General features: G+C 44.8%; 1 protein-coding gene across 2 annotated transcripts in view; it reads right to left on the bottom strand.

Moving 5' to 3' along the window:
• LOC124796300 (ras-related protein Rab-37-like) overlaps nt 1-22,980 on the bottom strand; it is a 335,644-nt gene that overhangs the window by 83,837 nt on the left and 228,827 nt on the right. For both annotated transcript variants that reach the window (XM_047260426.1, XM_047260434.1), the window contains exon 2: nt 10,279-10,425. In XM_047260426.1, coding sequence (XP_047116382.1) covers nt 10,279-10,401 — 123 coding nt within the window. In that variant the 5' untranslated portion in view covers nt 10,402-10,425. The remainder of the gene's footprint in view (nt 1-10,278; nt 10,426-22,980) is intronic.

The following is a 22,980-nucleotide window of genomic DNA, read 5'->3' as shown; positions in this document are numbered from 1 at the left end:
TACACTTGGAAAAGGCCTGGACATACTGGAAGATTCCAACTGTATTACATCATGATCAGACGGAGATTCCGAATACAGAAACTGGATTGTAAGGTGTACCCAGGAACATATATACTCTGATCACAATTTAGTAATGAAGAAGAGTAGACTGAAATTTAACAGACTCGTACGCAGAATCACTGTAAAAGGACAAGGGACACTGAATTACTGACTAACGACGAGATGTGTTTGAAGTTCGCCATATATGTGGATGCTCCATAAGGAATATGACAGTACGCAGTGCAGTTGAAGAAAATTGTGAAGGTATAGAGTAAGAAATGATCGTCGGTAGGCCTGATTCAGCACATATGAAAGGCAAAACCATCTTCGGTGAAATTAAAATCAAGAGCGGCAACATTAAGAGTGCAATGAGGATTCGACTGTTGAACTCAAATGGTTCAAATGGCTCTGAGCACTATGCGACTCAACTGCTGAGGTCATCAGTTGCCTAGAACTTAGAACTAATTAAACCTAACTAACCTAAGGACAGCACACAACACCCAGCCATCACGAGGCAGAGAAAATCCCCGACCCCGCCGGGAATCGAACCCGGGAACCCGGGCGTGGGAAGCGAGAACGCTACCGCACGACCACGAGATGCGGGCCTGTTAAACTCAGAGGAGAGAGCGGATAGTTGGAAAGAGTACACAGAAGATTTCTATGATGGGGAGAGCTTGTCTGACGATGTGATAGAAGAAGGCGTTGGTGTCGATATGGAAGAAATAGGGATCCAGCACTAGAGTAAGAATTTATAAGAGCTTTGGGAGACTTCAGATTTAATGAGGCAAAAGGGGTAGATAAGATTTCGTCGGAATTTCTAAAATAATTGCTGGAAGCGGCAACCGAATGACTGTTCACGCTGGTGTGCAGAATGTACGAGACTGGCGACATACCATAAGACTTTCAGAAAAGTATCTTCCATGCAATTCTGAAGATAGAAAGGGCAGATAACTGCGAGATCTATCGTACATTCGCTTAGCAACTCGTGCGCTCACATTGGTGACAACAATAATATACAGAAAATTGGAAAAAAAATTGAGGAACTGTTAGAAGACGGTCCGTTTGGCTTTAGAGAAGGGGTAAGAGCACGATAGAGGCAGTTCTGTCTTTGCGCTTGGCGATGCAAGCAAGACCCAAGAAAAATCGAGACACTTTCGTAGGATTTGTCGACCTGAAAAAATAATTGGAAACAGTAAAATGATGTAAGATGTTAACTTGGCGCTTGGCGATGCAAGCAAGACCCAAGAAAAATCGAGACACTTTCATAGGATTTGTCGACCTGAAAAAATAATTGGAAACAGTAAAATGATATAAGATGTTCGAAGGCGTAGACTGTGGGAAAAGACGAGCAATATAAAATATGTACAAGAACCGAAAATGAACAATAAGAGTGAAAACCCAAGAACGAAGTACTCGGATTAAAAAGGGGGTAAGACGGGATGCAGGCTTTCGCCCCTACTGTTCGGTCTGTACATCAAGGGGGTAAGAGGGGGATGCAGTCTGTCGCCCCTACTGTTCGGTCTGCACATCGAAGAAGCAATGCAGGAAACAAAAGAAAAGTTCAGGAGTGGGATAAAAATTCTGCGTGAGAGGATATCGACGATATGATTCATTAATAATATTGCTGTTCTCAGTGAAAGTGAAGAAGAATTACTAGATCTGCAGGATAGAACGAACATTCTAACGAGTAAAGAAAATGAATTGCGAGTATACCGAAAAAGATCAAAGTAATGAGAAGCAGAGGAAATGAAAATAGCGAGAAACTTAACATGAAAGATGATGCTCACGCTGCAGATCAAATTAATGAATTCTGCTACGTTGGAAGCAAAATAACCCGTGACGGATGTGACTAGGAGAGCATAAAAAGCAAACTAACACAGGCAAACAAGGCATTCCTAGTCAAAAGAAGTCTACTAGTAAAAAAAAATTGACCTTAATTTGAGAACGAAAATTTTGAGGATATACAGTATTGTACGGTAGTGAATCATGGATAGTTGGAAAGCCAGAACAGAAAGAATAGAAGCGCTTGAGATCTGATGCTGCAGAAGAATGTTGAAAATTAGTTGGACTGAATGAGGAAGTTCACAGAATCGGCAAAGGAAGGAGCTTATGGAAAACAGTGACAAGGAGAATGGACCAGATGAAAAAAGGAAACAGGACAGATCAAAACAACTATCGCGGGATAATCTTACTGAACGGAGGAGTGAAATTTTACTCCTAAACAATCTGAGCAAGAATCGGAAAAAACAGCAGGGATTCTCTTCGAAAGATTTCTGATTTTGTTTATAGACGTACACTGTCTAGACGTACACTGTCGTACTCTGTCTAGAATAATGAAAAGTAACACAGTCAACCACCCACTTATCATTGTAAGCCTCAGCAAAAGCAATGTATTAATTTGGTTTCGTCTTTCAAAACTGTGATGCTCACTTATTATTGTAAAATAATATCTAAATGTTACTTCATGTGATTGTCCGTTATTCTGTCTTAATTTTTAAATGTTTTCAATTTTTCCCCTGGGGCTTTCACCAGCGTAATATCCTTTACTGTTAACTGTGTATGTCTACTCTTCATACACTCCTGGAAATTGAAATAAGAACACCGTGAATTCAGTGTCCCAGGAAGGGGAAACTTTATTGACACATTCCTGGGGTCAGATACATCACGTTATCACACTGACAGAACCACAGGCACATAGACACAGGCAACAGAGCATGCACAATGTCGGCACTAGTACAGTGTATATCCACCTTTCGCAGCAATGCAGGCTGCTATTCTCCCATGGAGACGATCGTAGAGATGCTGGATGTAGTCCTGTGGAACGGCTTGCCATGCCATTTCCACCTGGCGCCTCAGTTGGACCAGCGTTCGTGCTGGACGTGCAGACCGCGTGAGACGACGCTTCATCCAGTCCCAAACATGCTCAATGGGGGACAGATCCGGAGATCTTGCTGGCCAGGGTAGTTGACTTACACCTTCTAGAGCACGTTGGGTGGCACGGGATACATGCGGACGTGCATTGTCCTGTTTGAACAGCAAGTTCCCTTGCTGGTCTAGGAATGGTAGAACGATGGGTTCGATGACGGTTTGGATGTACCGTGCACTATTCAGTGTCCCCTCGACGATCACCAGTGGTGTACGGCCAGTGTAGGAGATCGCTCCCCACACCATGATGCCGGGTGTTGGCCCTGTGTGCCTCGGTCGTATGCAGTCCTGATTGTGGCGCTCACCTGCACGGCGCCAAACACGCATACGACCATCGTTGGCACCAAGGCAGAAGCGACTCTCATCGCTGAAGACGACACGTCTCCATTCGTCCCTCCATTCACGCCTGTCGCGACACCACTGGAGGCGGTCTGCACGATGTTGGGGCGTGAGCGGAAGACGGCCTAACGGTGTGCGGGACCGTAGCCCAGCTTCATGGAGACGGTTGCGAATGGTCCTCGCCGATACCCCAGGAGCAACAGTGTCCCTAATTTGCTGGGAAGTGGCGGTGCGGTCCCCTACGGCACTGCGTAGGATCCTACGGTCTTGGCGTGCATCCGTGCGTCGCTGCGGTCCGGTCCCAGGTCGACGGGCACGTGCACCTTCCGCCGACCACTGGCGACAACATCGATGTACTGTGGAGACCTCACGCCCCACGTGTTGAGCAATTCGGCGGTACGTCCACCCGGCCTCCCGCATGCCCACTATACGCCCTCGCTCAAAGTCCGTCAACTGCACATACGGTTCACGTCCACGCTGTCGCGGCATGCTACCAGTGTTAAAGACTGCGATGGAGCTCCGTATGCCACGGCAAACTGGCTGACACTGACGGCGGCGGTGCACAAATGCTGCGCAGCTAGCGCCATTCGACGGCCAACACCGCGGTTCCTGGTGTGTCCGCTGTGCCGTGCGTGTGATCATTGCTTGTACAGCCCTCTCGCAGTGTCCGGAGCAAGTATGGTGGGTCTGACACACCGGTGTCAATGTGTTCTTTTTTCCATTTCCAGGAGTGTAGATCTGAAGATTGTCTTTGAAGAACTGAAGCAGTGAAACTGCTCATTAACTGCTTTTTTATATTGCGGTTGAGACAAGTACGTAACGAAATATAGAATCAGAAGAATTTACAGATATGCTTTATCGGACCGTTAAAATCGAATCATCAGCTATAACTCTCCAAATCTAGTTAACCATAATTTTGTATTACGTTCTTGTATTAATCTACTTAATTCAAAATAAATTTCTGCAGGTATATTACAAACATAACCTGCCACAGACATTTCAATGATTTTTACCGTTTTTATTTCAATTCTAGAGAAATGTCCAGCTTGTCAGAGATAATCACTAGCTATTAAAATCAAGATAAAGCGTAATATAAGGTTTTAAATAAAAAGTCATTGGTAAATACGGAAGGAATCAACCTTAATGGTTGGTTGGTTGGTTTGGGGAAGGAGACCAGACAGCGTGGTCATCGGTCTCATCGGATTAGGGAAGGATGGGGAAGGAAGTCGGCCGTGCCCTTTCAGAGGAACCATCCCGGCATTTGCCTGGAGTGATTTAGGGAAATCACGGAAAACCTAAATCAGGATGGCTGGACGCGGGATTGAACCGTCGTCCTCCCGAATGCGAGTCCAGTGTCTAACCACTGCGCCACCTCGCTCGGTCAACCTTAATGTTGTGAGAATAAAAAAATATGATGTGGGTGCTGCCATGTGTTAACTTTGTGAAGAACATAATATAATGATGAGACTGACGCTGTGTATCGATGATCAAAGTAGAAATGAAGGTATTGTACATGCCATTTGTTATTCGTCTTTGATGTAGCTGTCTGCTGGATGCTCTACATTTTCCTTTGTCCTGTGCCTCTTCTGCAGGTAACTTCGTCCATTTGTAATGTCACCCAAGTCCTTTTCTAACTCTCTTCCCAGGAATATTTCCGGGAATAGCAGACAATTAGATCCCACATGTGTCCCTGTCAAGATGGTTTCTATTAGCTCTTTTTCCTCATCTGATCTAAGAAGGACCTCTTCATCCATCATTCTGTCAGTCTATTTCACTTTTAGTATTTTACTGCACAATTCCGTTACAAAACTATCCGTATAAATTCCTTTTTTCCTTCTGACTGTGCACGATTCGCTGCCATGCACTACACTCTAAACAAAACTCTTGGCGTACCTCTCTCTCAATTCGAACGGAATTCTTTATAATGTAAACAGATGTTTCATCTGCCGAAAAACTCTTTTTTATTCATAGATATTCTACTTCTCACTTACTCCAGACGTCTTCCAGTTAATGTCACCAAACTTCCAGTACCTAAAAGATCTTACTTGTTTCAAAGTCTTTTCTTCCAGTAACATTTTTGACGGCTCGTTTCAAAGTGATATTTTGACGGACGGTCTGTTGATTTACACCACTTTGGTCTTTCCTACATTTATCCTTAGTCTGTGCTCTTTTCTCACTTCTAAAATCCTCTCCATCCTAAATTGTAGTTTTTTCCCCGATTCAGCCAAAACTGCCTAATCATCACCATACTTCATTGTCGTTATCCTCTTTTCTCCGATTATTATTCCTCTTGCTTTTAATGACGCTTTGTATGTCAGTTTCTAAGGATAAATTCTGAAAAGTGCTGTTGGTAAAGAAAACCCTTGTTTAATAATTCTCATAATATCTGCCTCATCCGTTTCCTCACTGCCAATCCTAGATACAAGTTTCTGTCTTGTGTGGAGTTTCTCTAAGATTTTCTGTTCGCTCAGTCCACATTACCATCTTTTAGTCCGCAGCTCGTGGTCGCGCCGTAGCGTTCTCGCTTCCCGCGCCCGGGTTCCCGCGTTCGATTCCCGGCGGGGTCAGGGATTTTCTCTGCCTCGTGATGACTGGGTGTTGTGTGATGTCCTTAGGTTAGTTAGGTTTAAGTAGTTCTAAGTTCTAGGGGACTGATGACCATAGATGTTAAGTCCCATAGTGCTCAGAGCCATTTTAACCAACCATCTTTCATGGCCATTAAGAAATTCGCAGGTAAATGGTCGAATTTCAGTGTCCAACGGGCACAATATTTCGGCAAGCGACCAGGCGCTTATGAACTGAATGCCTAGGAGCTAGCTCGGCACTTGTATCTCGTCCCCCTCCCTCCGACCTGCCCCATCGTGCTCGATCCGCAGACAGGAGCGGACGCAAGTCCATCATCTCCTCCCTCCCTCCTGCTGCCGACTCGTCACTCGGTCCACGGTTAGTGCCATAGGACACATGCTGGCTGCGTCTCTGCTGTTGCACCGTCTGTCCTCGGCATCAATTTGTTGTGCGATACGCGTGGTGGTGTCATCTCCGCTGTTGCTCCCACAACAAACTGACGTCGGAGGCAGGCGTAGCGACAGCGGAAACACCGCCAGCACGAGACCTCGGCGTGAACCGCAGACAGCTCGGCGGGTCGGCGTGATGGACTGAATGGTAAGAAGGATAGGAAGGAGGGGGGAGGGGGGGGGGGGAGAATGAAATGCTGGTCGCTCGTCCACTCCCAGTCGCGGCCCACGCACGCAGCGGAGGTCGGAGGGAGGGAATAGATGAAAGTGCCGCAGTTCACCAGTATACCTGATGACGGCAATTGGGTCACTTGCCGAAATATTATTCCCACTGGACTGCGACATCCGGCCGTTCACAAGTGAAATTTTTCGTCATGAATTACGCCAGGAGAAGCTGAAGAACCACATTTTTCAATGTCTACTCGAGGACACTCTAGTAAACACTGTCAAACGCCTATTCCCAGTTAGATTCGTTAGTATCACGAGTACCTATTCCTTTCCTGATCCTCTGCCATGTTTTCTTCAACTTTTCTTCGTAATATTCTGAGTGGAAGATTGCACATGAACTTTAAAATATGGAAAACGAAATTACTCCCTCTAATCTTCGCATTCTTTAGTGTTATATTTCTTTGGCGGAGGAACAAGAATAGTATTAACTGCACTGGTGTCCGAAATTAAAGCAACAAACGGAAATTTTGCAAGCCTGCGTTTCTTTTGCCGCAGAACAGTACAAACACGTGTAGTAAAATAGAAACAATGTAAAGAACACAGAACGCAAACAGTTGCAATGTGCATAAAGGTAGACAAAAACTTTCTTCGTTTTTTCAACTTAACAGATTTGCACACACATTCTGCCAACTTGCTAATGAGCTCAGTATAGGATGTTACCGCCTCTGGCTGCAATACAAGCCAGACAACGATGGGGCATGCAGCGAATGATGCCATCAATCTCATGGTTGAGGCAATAACACCCATTCTTCCTGCACAGCTGCTCCGAAGTCTTGGAAAGTGGTTGGTCAATGCTTATGTGATGCAGCACGTCTCCCTAGTGCATCCCCCACATGCTCTATGGTATTCAAATTGTGAGAGCGAGCAGGCCACGCCATGCGTGCAGTATCTTCTGTTTCCAAGAAAACGTCAATCATCCGAACTCTATGAGGCCGAGCATTATCGTCCATCAAGTCTAGGGTCACAGCATCTCGCAACAACCGTACATGAGGTCCCAATATCTCATCACAAAACCTGACAGCAGTTGAACCTTCCAGGTTCACCCGTACAATTTCATAAACAGGTATGAGAGTGGTCAATATACTCCCTGCCCACACAATTAGGGATGCTCCTCGATATCGGTCTCTTTCCACAGTGTTTTGGTCCAGAAGTCGTGTTCCACGTTCCCTCCACACGCAAATCTCTCGGGAATCACTCTCCAGATTGTACTGGGACTCACCTGTGAAAATAACATTGGCCTATTGTTCGACAGTCCAACTGGCATGTTGATGATTCCTCTCTAGACGTTTCCTTCTGGGAAGACACGTCAGAGGTAGACATACACATAGTCTCCGACAATAAAGGCCACTCTGCTGAAGCCTTCTGTACAACCTCTGCCTCGATAAAACTCATCCAGTGCATGCTGCGAGGTGAGATGCCAGGTGCCGTGCAGTACCAAGGCGGTACCGTGGTGCCCCTACAGCCAAATTACGGTCCTCCCTTTCTGGTGTCATGGGTGTCGGGCCCTGACCTGGTCTTCGGGATACAGTTTCTGTCTCTACCAGCTGTCGCCACGTCCGAGAAACAACAGAACGATTGAAACTTCCTGGCAGATTAAAACTGTGTGCCCGATCGAGACTCGAACTCGGGACCTTTGCCTTTCGCTGGGATTGGAAGGTAGGACACGAGGTACTGGCAGAAGTAGGGCTGTGAGGACGGGGCGTGAGTCGTGCTTGGGTAGCTCAGTTGGAAGAGCACTTGCCCGTGAAAGGCAAAGGTCACGTGTTCGAGTCTCGGTCCGGCACACAGTTTTAATCTGCCAGGAAGTTTCATATCAGCGCACGCTCCGCTGCAGAGAGAAAATCTCATTCTGGAACAGAGTGATTCACATTAAGCCATCGGACAACATCAGTTTGCGACTGTTCTGCTTCCATTCCTTCTATGGCTCTCCACCGCAGAGAGCCTGGTAGGCGTCTTCTCTGCACGATACTGCACCGTCTGTGACTGTATCTACAGCGATGGTGGATGTGGGACTACCTGGCAAACACTACCTCGTCTGATAGGTGTCCTGACGTCATCGCTAGCGTGGTTGTCCATTGACTGGAGCACCATCTTCCGTGCAGAACGCTATGGTACGGACATCTGGTGACAGTCTGTATGACTACCTCTGGAATTAGACACAGGACGGGGAAATTGCAGTTTGTTGCTTTAACTTTGGACACCAGTGTATGTCTTCCAGCCAAGTTACCTCCAGGCCAAATTTGTGGCGGAAATCAGTCGGCATAGTAAATGTAGTACCTGGGTTGGAAGGTAGGAATCAACAATCTGTGAAAAAAAGGGGAAAATACTTCCTTATCTAATAATAGGAGTGATTGAGAGGGAGGATAATGATGTTTGATGTGGATCAAGGGGTTATATGTGTCGAATATTATAGGCGGACTTGAGCCACAACAAGTAGTAGAGATCTTAATGGAACTAGTCAGTGTACATCCGTTTTTTCCTCGCGTATTGGAGAAGCCGATACAAATTAGTTCACAACACATTCCAATGAGATCGAAATTGTAATACTGCGTTTCCAATAATTTTAATGTTACAGCCAAAATGATCATCCATTTTACAAACATAAATAAAGCAAGAAACTAATATAAGATTAATTATTCTGGGCAAAACATTGTGATTTTTGTATTTCGATGTATATTTTAAGTCATGACTACTTAAAATTCGATGTATGATCATATTTATTGTTTTTACAATTATTCTGAAAGATTCGTTGCCGCGCGGAGTGGTCGCACCGTTTGAGGCGTCATGTCACGGATTGCGCGGCCCCTCCCGCCGCAGGTTTGAGACCTCCCTCGGGCAAGGATGTGTGTGTAAGTTAGTTTAAGTAGTGTGTAAGTCTAGGGACCGATGACCTCAGCAGTTTGGTCCTTTCGGAATTCACACACATTTGAACATCTGAAAGATTCGTTAATAGATATGTTTTTCTACACCAAATATTAATGAAATGTAACTCTTCGATTATGTCGATCGTACACGCATATGGTTGGACTAAAATTATTGTATCTCTGCGCTTGTCAACTTGCATTATGTGTAATGTTTAGGCGTGAGTGAGTTGCTCCTGTTGGTTGCAAGTCGTTAGTTGTGGACTGAACTGGAAAGACTGTATTAAAATGTTGAGGGACTGGCATGTTGGAAGTGCATTACGATAATAATCAGATATGGAATAAATGTATTTTGAAGACAACATACAATCCTTGCAACTTGTTATTTTCTTAATGTATGGAAATAGAAAACTCGGACATTTCTCTTATACCCATTGCAGCGAGGAATCGTCCACTAAGAGTACGTGCCCCAAACAGGAGTGAGAAGAATCTACAGTTATCGTCGATAAACAAGTTAAGTTGAGCAACTTTTGCTAAACTTAAGACAATTAATTGTCCCACTCACTTTCAGATTCTTTCTTAACATAGCTGTACATTTTCTGAATCCAGTTGACATTAAAAATAATTTTCGAACAGTTTTTAAATCGTTTAATGAGGATGAGGGGTCAGAAAATGTTGACTTTACAGACCAAGATGTGACTACAGATACAACAAGAGAGATGAATTTATAGAGTTTGACAGCTTATGCTTTCTATATCAAGAAAAAGCAATATTTTTTATGTATGTTAAATAAAGAGCCAAGTCGACACACGGAAGGAATGGCGAATAGGAATCAAAATAAAGACAGAGAAGAAAGACTGACGGTAACTTACCTTGCAGACAAGATCGAACTGTGGTTCCTCAACCGGCCGTGGCGGGCGCGGCAGCGCTGACGGCGGGCCGCTGGACGAGTTGCGGCGAGTCACCACCACGTGACGCACTTGTCGCTCTGACATGGTGGCCTAAGGCGGCATGGCGGTCTGGAAAGGCCGGCACCCTCAGATCAACAATGTATAAGAGCGTGGAAGGAAAACTGCTCGAGTAAGACGAATACTTACCACAACAGCCCACATTTTAAGCAAATATCAGTCCAATACTACAGTTTCATGACACCTGAAGTTGTACATTGGGACAGAAAGATATTATTGGGGCCGGCCGCTGTGACCGTGCGGTTCTAGGTGCTTCAGTTTCGAACCGCATGGCCGCTAGGGTCGCAGGTTCGAATCCTGCCTCGGGCATGGATGTGTGTGATGTCCTTAGGTTAGTTAGGTTTAAGTAGTTCTAAGTTCTAGGGGACTGATGACCTCAGAAGTTAATTCCCATAGTGCTCAGAGCCATTTGAACCATTTGATATTATTGGGGACTCCACCACCTTCCTAAATACCGAGCGAGGTGGGACAGTGGTTATCACACTGGACTCTCATTCGGGAGGACGACCATTCAAACCCGCATCCGGCCATCCTGATTTAGGTTTTCTGTGATTTCCTTGAATCACTCCAGACAAGTGGCAGGATGGTTTCTTTGAAGGGACACGATCGACATCCTTCCCAATCCTTCCCCAGTCCGATGGGACCCATGACCTCGCTATTTGGTCCCCTCCCCCAAATCAACTAACCTTCCTAAATACCAGATGATCAGCTGGAAGAAAAGTGAGGAACCGCGCTAGACTGAGGATCTGTCCAAGTAACTTAATTTACAGGTTACTAGACTGCAAAAAATGGAAATCAGCCAGAAGTAAAAACACTAGAGTAATGGCCAATGGTCTGGGAATGGATCATTCATATGCAGTTCCTAGGCAATTTTACGCACTCATCTAAACAAATGATGGACTGGTTCATCATGTACACCACAGTTGCGTGTTAAACATACAATGAAATTACCATGACACGTAGAAAGATTTTGCATGATTCCACAGTTAGTATCTGGCGATTAGTAATGACAAGAAGAGCATCTGAATTCAAAAATAAAAAATAAAAATTCCAAATCATTGACGAGTGGCTGTCCATCATTAACAGCTACTACAGGTTTTTGTTGTGTTTGGTCGCGTACTCTTGTCAAGTACTCTTCTTTATGTGAAAACTGACGTGTCTTACATATCCATATATTTTTTTATGTTGCACCACAATACCTACATACGCTCAGTCGAACATAGTACAGTATGACTTGCACCTGTTTATAGCAAGGTTTTGAGGCAAAACTCCGTCCAAGTAAATGACAGCTCCCTGCGCCTTAGCAACAGGTACGAAGTGCTAGCCACTGTTGATGATAACTCTGAGCCAGCACGGGTTGCATCTCCTGTTGGGGCAGCAGTCGATAGGGTGGATGCTTGTCATTGGGAGCTCCATTGTTAGGCGGGTGATGGAATCCCTCAGGGAGATAGAAGATAAGGCCAGAAACAATTCCCGTGTGCATTCGGTATGTTTGCCGGAAGGTCTCATCCGTGATGTGGAGGAGGCCCTACCGGCGGCTATCGAGTGCACTGGGTGCCATCGGCTGCATGTAGTGGCACATGTCGGTACGAATTGCTCCTGCCGCTTGGATTCTGAGGCCATCCTCGGCTCCTTTCGGGGGCTGGTTGATTTGGCGAAGGCAAATAGCAACGCACGCGGGATGCAGGCAAAGCTGTCTGTTTGTAGCATCGTACCCAGGGTTGATCGTGGTCCTCTGGTTTGGAGCAGAGTGGAAGGTCTAAACCAAAGGCTCAGACGACTCTGCGACGGTATCGGATGCGAATTTCTCGACCTCCGCAGTCGGGGCAGAATTTTAGGGTTCCCCTTAATTGGTCGGGCGTGCGCTACACGCAGTAAGCGGCTACTAGGGTAACGGAGCACAAGTGGCGTGCGAATGGGCGCTTTTTTACGTTAGAGAACCCCTCCCTTGGGATCAAAGACGACTTGTCTGATAAATAAGCCACACTGACCTCAGAGAATCTTGGTCCTCGCAGAGTAGAGACAGAAAAGATTAATATGATTTTATTAAACTGCAGGAGCATCAAGGAAAGTTCCCGTAATTAGTATCGCTTACTGAAGGTTGTAAAGCACAGATAGTATTGGGAACAGAAAGTTGGTGGAAACCAGAGGTAAATGACAATGAATGCCTAAGTTAAGATTGGAACGTTTATCGTAAGGATAGGTTAGTCGCCAATGGTGGCGGCGTGTTTATTGCAGTAAAAAATTCGATAAAAACTAGTGAGGTTATCGCGGATTCTGAATGTGAATTAATCTGGGTGAAATTGAGTATCAAAGAACGGTCAAAAATGGTGATCGCATGCTTCTATAGACCACCTGGGTCAGGATCTGTAGTTGTAGAGCGCTTCAGACAGAGCCTGCAGAATATCATTAGTAATTCTCCTGTTCATGCCGTTGTAATAGTGGGTGAATTCAGTTTGCCAGGTACAGAGTGGGAGTCTTATGCCATCAAAGCTGGTGCCAGAGACAGGGATTCGTGTGGAATTGTTCTGGATGTCTTGTCCGAAAATTACCTTGAGCAGATAGATAGAGAACCATCTCGTCACGGTAACGTCTTGGGCCTCCTGGCAACAAACACACCTGAACTTATCGAAATAGCTAACGTAGAGGAAGGTACCAGTGATCATAAGGCTGTGACAGCATCTATGAAACGGGTCCTACAAGGTATATTAACAAAGGTAGGAAGATAAATTTGCCCAGAAATGGTGACGGGATACAAATTTTAGAATATCTCAGAAGTCAGCATCAAATATTCGGTGATGAGGACGAAGCCGTGGAGAACAAATGAAAGAAATTCTCAGGCATCGTTCAGTATGCTCTAGACAAGTGTGTTCAGAGTAAGGTTTTGAGGGATGGACAAGATCCACCATGGTTTGATAGCCCTGTTTGAAAAGCGCTAGGTAAACAAAGAGCACTTCGTCTGAGATTCAAGAGCAGTAAGAACATAGCAGACAAACAAAAGTCGAACGAAGCGAAAATGAGCGTAAGGAGAGCAATGAGAGAAGCGTTCAGTGATTTTGAAAGTAACACGTTGTCAACCGACCTGAGTAAAAACACTAAGAGATTTTGGTCATGTGTAAAATCAGTAAGTGGGGCAAAATCTTATGTAAGTAGGCTGTTTATGTTTTCTTATTGGTAACGCCACGTAGCGCTCTATATGAAAAATCACTGGCTGTGCTGTGTGCAGTCTGTGGGTAGTTTGCATTGTTGTCTGCCATTGTAGTGTTGGGCAGCGGCAGCTGGATGTGAACAGCGCGTAGCGTTGCGCAGTTGGAGGTGAGCCGCCAGCAGTGGTGGATGTGGGGAGAGAGATGGCGGAGTTTTGTAATTTGTCATGAACTGCTATATATAGTATGACTATCAAGGTAAATACATTGTTTGTTCTCTATTAATATCTTTCATTTGCTAACTATCCCTATCAGTAGTTAGTGCCTTCCGTAGTTTGAATCTTTTATTTAGCTGGCAGTAGTGGCGCTCGCTGTACTGCAGTAGTTCGAGTAATGAAGATTTTTGTGAGGTAAGTGATTTCTGAGAGGTATAGTTTAATGTTACTCAGGGCCATTCTTTTGCAGGGATTTTTGAAAGTCAGATTGCGTTGCGCTAAAAATATTGTATAATTGTTCAAAGGGGACGTTTCATATCAGGATAAGCACAGTCTTGTATAATTTGTCAAAAGGGGACGTTTCAAATCATCTATTCATTCTCTCAGCGACTGCACCGGGCCGGCCGGAGTGGCCGAGCGGTTCTAGGTGCTACAGTCTGGAGCCGCGCGACCGCTACGTCGCAGGTTCGAATTCTGCTTCTGGCATGGATGTGTGTGATGTCCTTAGGTTAGTTAGGTTTAAGTAGTTCTAAGTTCTAGGGGACTGATGACCACAGAAGTTAAGTGCCACAGTGCTCAGAGCCATTTGAACCATTTTTGACTACACCGGCGCCGAAACGGAAGATAACAGAGAAGGCCGAAATACTGAATTCGGTCTTCCGAAGCTGTTTCTCCGCGGAAGATGGTAACATTGCCCCTCCTTTCATTCGCCGTACGAACGTCGAAATGGCAGATACTGAGATAACCGATTGCGGAAATGAAAAGCAGCTACAATCGCTTAGTAGTGGAAAGGCGTCAGGACCAGATGAGATACCTAAAAGATTCTATAAAGATTATGCGAAAGAACTTGCTCCCCTTCTAGCAGTAATTTATCATAGATCGCTTGAGCAACGAAAGGTACCTAGCTACTGCAGGTCATTCCCGTTTTTAGGAAGGGCCGTAAGACGGATCCACACAATTATAGACCTATGTCGTTGACTTCGATCTTTGTAGAATTATGGAATATGTTTCATGCTCAAGAATTGTGACGTTTTTTGGAAAATGAGTATCTCCTCTATAAAAGGCAACATGGATTCCACAAAGAGAGATCCTGCGAAACTCATCTCGCTCTGTTCCTCCATGAGGTCCATAGCGCAGTGGACAACGGCGCTCAGGTTGATGCCGTGTTCCTTGGCTTCAGTAAGGCGTTAGACACCGTCCCGAATTGCCGTTTAATTGAAAACATACGAACTTACGGAGTATCTGAGCAGACTTGGGATTGGATTCAAGACTTTCTTGCAGATAGAACTCAACACGTTGCTCTTAACGAAAGTAAATCGACAGATGTAAAGGTAATATCCGGAGTACAACAGGGAAGTGCGATAGGACCGTTGCTGTTTACAATATATATGAATGATCTAGTATAAAACGTCGAATGGTCTTTCAGGCTATTCGCATATAATCCAGTTGTCTATACCAAAGTAGCAGAAAATTGTTCAAATGGCTCTAAGAGCTATGGGACTCAACATCTGAGGTCAACAGTCCCCTAGACCTGGAACTACTTAAACCTAACTAACCTAAGGACATCACACACATCCATGCCAGAAGCAGGGTTCGAACCTGGTACCGTAGCACCAGCGCGGTTCTGGACTGAAGCGCCTAGAACCGCTCGGCCACAGCCGCCGGCCACCAAAGTAGCAACGCCAGAAGATAGTAAGAAATTGCAGGACGACCTGCAGAGAATTGATGAATGGTGGAGGCTCTGGCAGTTGATCCTGAACGTAAATAAATGTAACGTATTTCGCATACATAGGAAAAGAAATCCACCACTGTACAGCTACACTATGGATGACAAACAGCTGGAGACAGCGGCTGCAGTAAAATATCTAGGAGTAACTATCCAGAGCGACCTTTGGTGGAATGACCACGTAAAACAGATAGTGGGTAAAACAGACACCAGACTCAGATTCAACGGAAGAATCTTAAGGAAATGTAACTAATCTACGAAAGAAGTGGCTTATAAGGCGCTTGTTCGCCCGATTCTTGAGTATTGTTTATCCATCTGGCGTCCCTACGAGATAGAGGAGATAGAGGAGATAGAGAGGATCCAACGAAGAGGTGGCTTGTTTCGTCACGGGATGGTTTAGCTGGCGAGAGAGCGTTACGGAGATGCTAAACAAACTCCACTGGCACACTTTACAAGAGAGGCGTTGTGCATCACGGAGAGATTTACTATTGAAATTTCGGGACAGCACTTTACAGGAGGAGTCGGACAACAACCCCCCACATACAATTCGTGTTTTGACCACGAGGAGAAAATATGGAAAATTAGAGCCAAAGCAGAGGCTTACCGACAATCATTGTTCCCAAGCACTATTCACGAGTGGAACAACGTTGTAGGGAACAGATAGTGGTACCGAAAGTACCCTCCGCCACACACCATTAGGTGACTTGCGGATTATGATGTAGATGTAGATGTAAGTATCATGCTTTAACTGCGATTCTTTCTTGTCTTACCAGACTCACTACATGATATTTGATTTCTAGGCTATTTATTGTAATTTTTTTTTGTAAGAATGTGGCGCTAGTCTAACAATAATTTCTGAACCTTGTGTTGGGATCACAACTTGAGGCTTTGGGAACCATCACTGCAGAAATATGGTTCCAACAAGGTGGAGCCACAGTCGACACGCCTATTGCATTCATGGCAGTTATTCGAGAAATGTTTCCTCAGCACTGCACGTCATATTTCGGCGATCTCCACTGGCCCACACGCTCGCCAGATCTGTCGGTTTGCAACTTTTTCTTATGGGGTCATTTGAAATGCAAAGTTTATTGCCGCTAACCTCGCTATTCAACCATCTGCAGGCTGCAATACGCGGAGAAATTGCTGGTGTTTCACAGGACACTTCGACAGATGTTGTGTAGAACTTTAAAGAAAGACTCTTTAATGTGTGTGTACGAAGACCGAAGCCACCTTTCCGACGTCATCTTTAAAAAATAATCTGCATATCTTAAACTGGGTAACTTAGAAGTTGTGTTGTTGTAAATACATTTTATATGTCATCAACATAAATCTAATCACAGTAATTTGAAATTTACGCGTTCTTTTCGCGCCGCCATATTTGTCTAGTGGTAACACCAGTAAGAAAAATGAAGTGGGACGAAGAAGTAAAATCAGTGTTAGGAAATATTAAAGAAAGAGTTCTGTTTCTTGGGAGGTTTTCGAAGTGCAGTGTATTTGTAAAGGAAACCACGTACAAGAAGCTAGTTCAAAAACTCTGAAATATTTCTCGGGCGTTGTGCAGACCTTATCAAGTTGGAATAACGGGAGACAGCGAATGAATCCGGAGACGCGCTGCTGGGATCGTAGTCGGTCAGTACCCAAAAGAAACCGTAACGGATATGCGCAAGGAACTTAAGTGGGCATCTTTGTGAGAATAGTAACTTCGTACTCATTACACTCTGTTGGGTAAATTTAGAGAACAGTTATTCGAGGAGTACTGAGCACCAATCCTGTTGCCTCTATTATACAGGGAGAACTCGATAAATGTAGACAAATTTCAGGAAACTATCTCTGAGAGGGTAAGGAGCAAAAAAGATCGCATGGGGTTGTGACCGGAAAAACGTTCCCACTCTCACTTGAAGAGATAGAAGATATTTGACAGTGTAAGTTTCAATGTTTGTTCGGTCTGCACTAGTGTTTTAGCTCCACACTCAAGATGACAGAGAGCTGGAGCACCGTTATGTAGCAAGCACCACCAAAAGAGTGTCCTACAACAGGGGAGGCTGTGCCACCCGCCTGTGAGGAGTTGGGGCGAAAGACTGGATCACACTTGGCGGTCGCCAATACTCCCCGCCTAACACTGGGGTTGAACCGGCGCTGATGGTTCGTTGCCACCATACCATGGGGATTCTCTGTGGGCAGCACGTGGGTATTATGAAGGTTGACGTTAGTGACCCCCACCCCCCGCCCCAAGGGTCACGGGATGGATTCCCGGCGGGGTCAGGAATTTTCACCTGCCTCGAGATGACTGAATGTTTGTGCAGTCCTCATCATTTCATCTTCATTCATGAAAGTGGCGAGATTGAAATGAACAAAGGTTCGGAATTTGTACGGACGCTGATAACCGCGCAGTTGAGCGCCCCACAAACCAAACATCATCATCATTACCCCCTCCCCCTCCCAATTCCTGGCCCACCCACCCCGTCGACGCCATCCCCGGAAATGGTAGCCATATCTGTGAAATTTCGGCAGTGTGGTGGCCTGTGCGATGAACCTGCGGTAAAACCGTCGCTGCAGAGGCAGGTCTGTTGATGGTAACAAGGCGTGCACGCGTTGTAAGTGATACAGATAATGGTGGCAGAGTGGAGAATGTTCCACACGATTGACGGCTTACCGCGCTCTGGCGGCGCACATGCCTGCTTTTGATATCGCTGTCACTGAAAGTGATCCTTTTTCCCCATACGCAAGGACGTGTACTTCCTGTGGAACGCATTTCCGCCCATATGTTCATGCAATATTTATGCTCAGTGTCCTGTCAGGGATCGTTTCCTGCTTTTTATCCCCATTTAGCAAAATCACACTGTAGATCTCGAGCTGAGTTCATGAGAATAAGGTAAGAATGATTTGGATGTGTATTGAAGTATACAGCCAAAATTTTATCCTCAGTAAATACTCTTATATGTGAACTGAATGTGACACGTTGTTGCTGATACTGGTGGTAGAATATATTTAGATGTAAATGTATGTTTGTTCATAAGTACCTACAGGTTTTCAAAATACGACTGACTGATAATTACAAGAAATTGTACACATATTTCCAAGTTTCCTTTCGTAATTTACCCTGCCACATAGTTCCAGAGTGCACCACTAGGTGTCAAGTGTGGCAGAATATTATTGAGTGATGCGTGCATGTTGAGTCCTTGAATTCGCCACGTGTGAGTCAGTTGTGGCGGTTTAGCAGCGATTTCGTATAAGATATCACGTAAAACATTCAGTAGACAAACCAATCCATGGGTGGTACAACGCAGTTCGGGAGATTGGCCGCTTTCGGAACCGTCAGCAGCGAAGATGTGGTGTGTGTGGGAATCATTCGTCAGGAGCCCGAAGAATTCAACGGCACGTGCGAGCAGAGAACTGCAGATGCCGCACTCAACTCTGTGGCGCATTCTATGCGAACGTCTGCGTGTAAAACCACACCGGCTGCAGTTGTTACGTGCGCTAACTACTAGCGAATGTGAGCTTCGTTCCCATTATTACAATGAACTGCGGCAGCTACTAGAGGAAGATGATTTTTCACAGCAGTTAGAATCAGTGAAGAAGTCACGTTTCACGCGTCTTGCAAGAGCACAGAACATCCACATGAGATTGTGGAACAAGTGTGTGCGATTCATCTAAAGTTAGCGTCCTTTATGACACGTCCTCTTCGAAACTTTATGGACAGTTTTTCTCCGCAGAGGAGACTGACTACTTTCGCGTAAGTGGACATACTGCCGGAATGGCTTATGCAAGGACTTCATTTTGAAGACGGTACTCCACCACCCTTCCTTACAGGCGTTCCAGATTGCCTCAGTGCTCAACCGCCTTAGCGTTGGATTGGATGAGTTTCCCTTCTTCAGCGACCCTCCACAGACAAGTGAGTTGATTCCGTAAGATGTCTTCTTATGGGATTATTTTCCTACCTCCAATGCTTCTTCATTTCGAACAGTTGCAAGGAAGCCTTATTAATACGGCTCTTGATACCGACCACAGCGTTTTAAGGCGTATATGGCAAGAGTTCGACAATCGCATTGCCGTTTGGCGCGTTAAAAATGGTGCCCGTATTCAGCACCTGTGATGTAGGTTAAAAACTTGGAGAGATGCTCTATCCACTGACATTTGTGTATTTTCAGCATATATTGTGGTTTTCGCGCAGTCGTCTTCTGGAAGCAAAGAGGCACTTATGAAATAGCGCTACATAGAGGCTGAATCATGGCCATAAAGAAGAAAGAAAAGAAATAAAGGGCGGATGTTCAAAAATGGCTCTGAGCAATATGGAACTTAACATCTGAGGTCATCAGTCCCCTAGAACTTAGAACTACTTAAACCTAACTAACCTAAGGACACCACACACATCCATGCTCGAGGCAGGATTCGAACCTGCGACCGTAGTGGTCGCGCGGTTACAGACTGAAGGGCGCATGTAGTGAACGTTTCTCTACAGCAAAACATTTACATATTTATCGATACCCTCCAGAGAACACTGTTCAGACCACACATGCAATCGCAATATAGTTTTTCTCATTTACATCGCATATCGCCGGTTTGATTTCAAGTCATTTACTGGCTTCCTGCACTGACCTAAAATTTTTGAAACTACTGGTACATTAATCGAAGATTACGGTATTACGATGCGTCGATAGCACATTTCATATTCAGAACGACTTGCATCCAGTAGGACGTGAAGATCAACCACGATGTACGATCAGATTTGTGATTATATTATCAAATGACAGATTATATAATATAACAGACAGATTATATAACAAAACTTGTGGGAACGTAGTCCGCTGCACGCACTGTTAATCCCGTAAAATTTCTGCTGCATTTACTGTTGCACATGAATTGTCGTTGTTACATAACAGCGCCGTAAGGTAACACTGTTCAAACGCTGTTACGAAATAGCCCGACACAACAGCTCACGAACAGATGAACAGGACAGGCCGCAAGTCTCACAGATTATCCTCTTATGTTTCCTGCATTACACTTCGTGTTAGCCACGTTTGCTAGGGCGACTGTAACAAATGGCGGATGCTATACACCGAAAGATGAGGGAATAGCTACTAATCTCAATACGGCCGACTTAAATTGGACAGCCATTAGATTTGGTAACGTACGTAACTCAATATCAACAAGAGATTAGTTATTCTTTACCTAACGTATCTCAGTAATGAGCTAGTGATCAATCTCTTACGACGTCGTTGTTATTGTTGTTCAATGTTTATTCAAAAGCATTAGCTTCGCGTCTCAGAAGATGCTAAAGTGTGTCGGTGGATTTCAGAAGTGTACAGTTGGTCTCCTACGGTGTATATGAGATGGCTCTAAAGACGGGTGCACTGTCCACTGCCAAGGAGCTCTCTAACTGGTTCATTTTTTGTTATAACTGAGAAGATACATAGGAGTTCTACCCAAGATGTTTTCCAATTTGGTCTGCTAGGAGCGCTGCAGTATTCCGGAATGTTATTGGCAGATTGCCCTTCGTCGTATTCACATATTTTTATTACAAAGCCATGAGAAACTGCGTCTAGCACTGTTGTATTAATTACTGTCACTTTAGTTGTTACTGGCAGTTTTTAATACATCTCCAGTAAATATATAATCTTTTGCTTCTCTCTCCAATCGCACTCTGCCTTACTTACACACACACACACACACACACACACACACACACACTCTCTCTCTCTCTCTCTCTCTCTCTTTCTTCTTTATTTTTTGTTTATCTTTTAGTTTCAGTGGGAATATAAGGGAAAAAGCTACTTGGTCATGGGACGAATAAGCACATAGTTTACACAGCGTGGATTAGAAAATATTAAAAAAAATAATGAAACATGAAAAAAGTTTGGAGGAAATATACAAACATTACAGAGAAAAGTTTTCAACTACTGCGAGAAACCCCCACACAGAACAAGAGCAGCGCGGGGTAGCGGTCTGAGGCGCCTTGTCACGGTCCGCGCGGATTCCCCAGTCGGAGGTTCGAGTCCTCCTATGAGCATGGGTGTGTGTGTGTTGTCCTTAGCGTAAGTTAGGTTTAGTTTAAGTTAGATTAAGTAATGCGTAAGCTTAGAGACCGATGATCTCAGCAGTTTAGTCCCATACGTCCTTACCACAAATTTCCAAAATTTGCCACAGAATAGCAGTACGTCAAATTTCAACTTAGGTATGAAACGTGTGGCTTATTACGGAGCTTTTTTTTTCAATACTGCTCGAATGTATTGAAAAACTTTCTGTACCATGCTTAACTAAGTTTTATCCAAGGGCAAATCGCGCTTCCGTCCAGTGTTCACTGAATTAATGTCGCATATTCTTCTGAATGAGTCAGTATTGACAACATTTAATCCCATTGTGGTGTGCGTACTGTAAGACCTTCGGTACACACACCATCAGATTATTTGACTTGTCGCTCTAACGAAGTAGGCAATATGTCTCGGGGTCTTATCGTGACGTGTTTTTCTTCTGCCGTTAGGTCAGACGATAGAAATGCCTCTTGCACGCTTAGAGTAGCAGGTGACGGTGACCAACTTTAAACAGAACTTGATTAATTTTCGCACACGTTTATTAAAATAATAAAAATCATAGAAATTACGTAACTTGATTCTGGATGCTGTTTACAATTGACAGTCTGAAGTTCCTTTGGTCTTGGTACGTAATCTTATTCTCACATATCTCTGATACTTGAGAAAGTGTCTATACATTTCTCTTCTTGGTTATGTACAGGAATATGATAATCTTATTAGGCGCAGACTGAAACTTGAATATAGGCTGGTACAGACTAATGCAGACTGGTACAGACTGGTGCAGACTGGTGCAGACTAATGCAGACAAATGCAGACCGAGTAATCGGAGATCTGTACACTCGTTATAATACCTCGCGCATTCAGGTGTCACTGTGCGAGTGTGATCCGCGAGCGAAAAGTTTCTACGTTAACAGCAATCTCATTGGCTGCATTACATATTAATACGCGGATCGGCGGAAGCAGAATTTGGTCCGTCTCTAAGACAGCGCCATCTCGTAGTGCGGAGACGGACGAGCGCTGTGCCTGCGCTGTTGTGCTCAGCGGGACGCGCTCTAGTGGGAGAGTTGTGTACGGGCTGACTACGCGGAACTATGTACACAACACCCATAGTAGAGTATGTGTGTAGGATGGCACAGTTAGAGTTGTAGTAAACATAAACAACAACCTACGTGAAGCTGCGTGGAGTGGCCGCGCGGTTAGAGGTGTCATGTCACTATCTATGCGGCCCCTCCCGCCGGAGGTTCGAGACCTCCCTCGGGTATGGCTGTGTGTATGTTGTTCTTAGCATAGTTTAGTTTAAGTTAGCTTAAGTAGTGTGTAAGTCTAGGGACCGATGACCTCTGCAGTTTGGTCCCTTAAGAACTCACACACAGTTGAACATTTGAACCTACGCGAAGCTTGTAAACTGACTGTCTGACTGCCCCTTTCTGGGCCAAGAATATTCTTGGTGATTGCGCAGAGTTGCACCATACGTGATAGTAAAGCGAAGG

The sequence above is a fragment of the Schistocerca piceifrons genome, chromosome 1 (genome assembly GCF_021461385.2).
Source record: "Schistocerca piceifrons isolate TAMUIC-IGC-003096 chromosome 1, iqSchPice1.1, whole genome shotgun sequence".
In the NCBI taxonomy this organism is placed as follows: domain Eukaryota; kingdom Metazoa; phylum Arthropoda; class Insecta; order Orthoptera; family Acrididae; genus Schistocerca; species Schistocerca piceifrons.
This window is presented reverse-complemented; position numbering and strand designations above follow the sequence as displayed.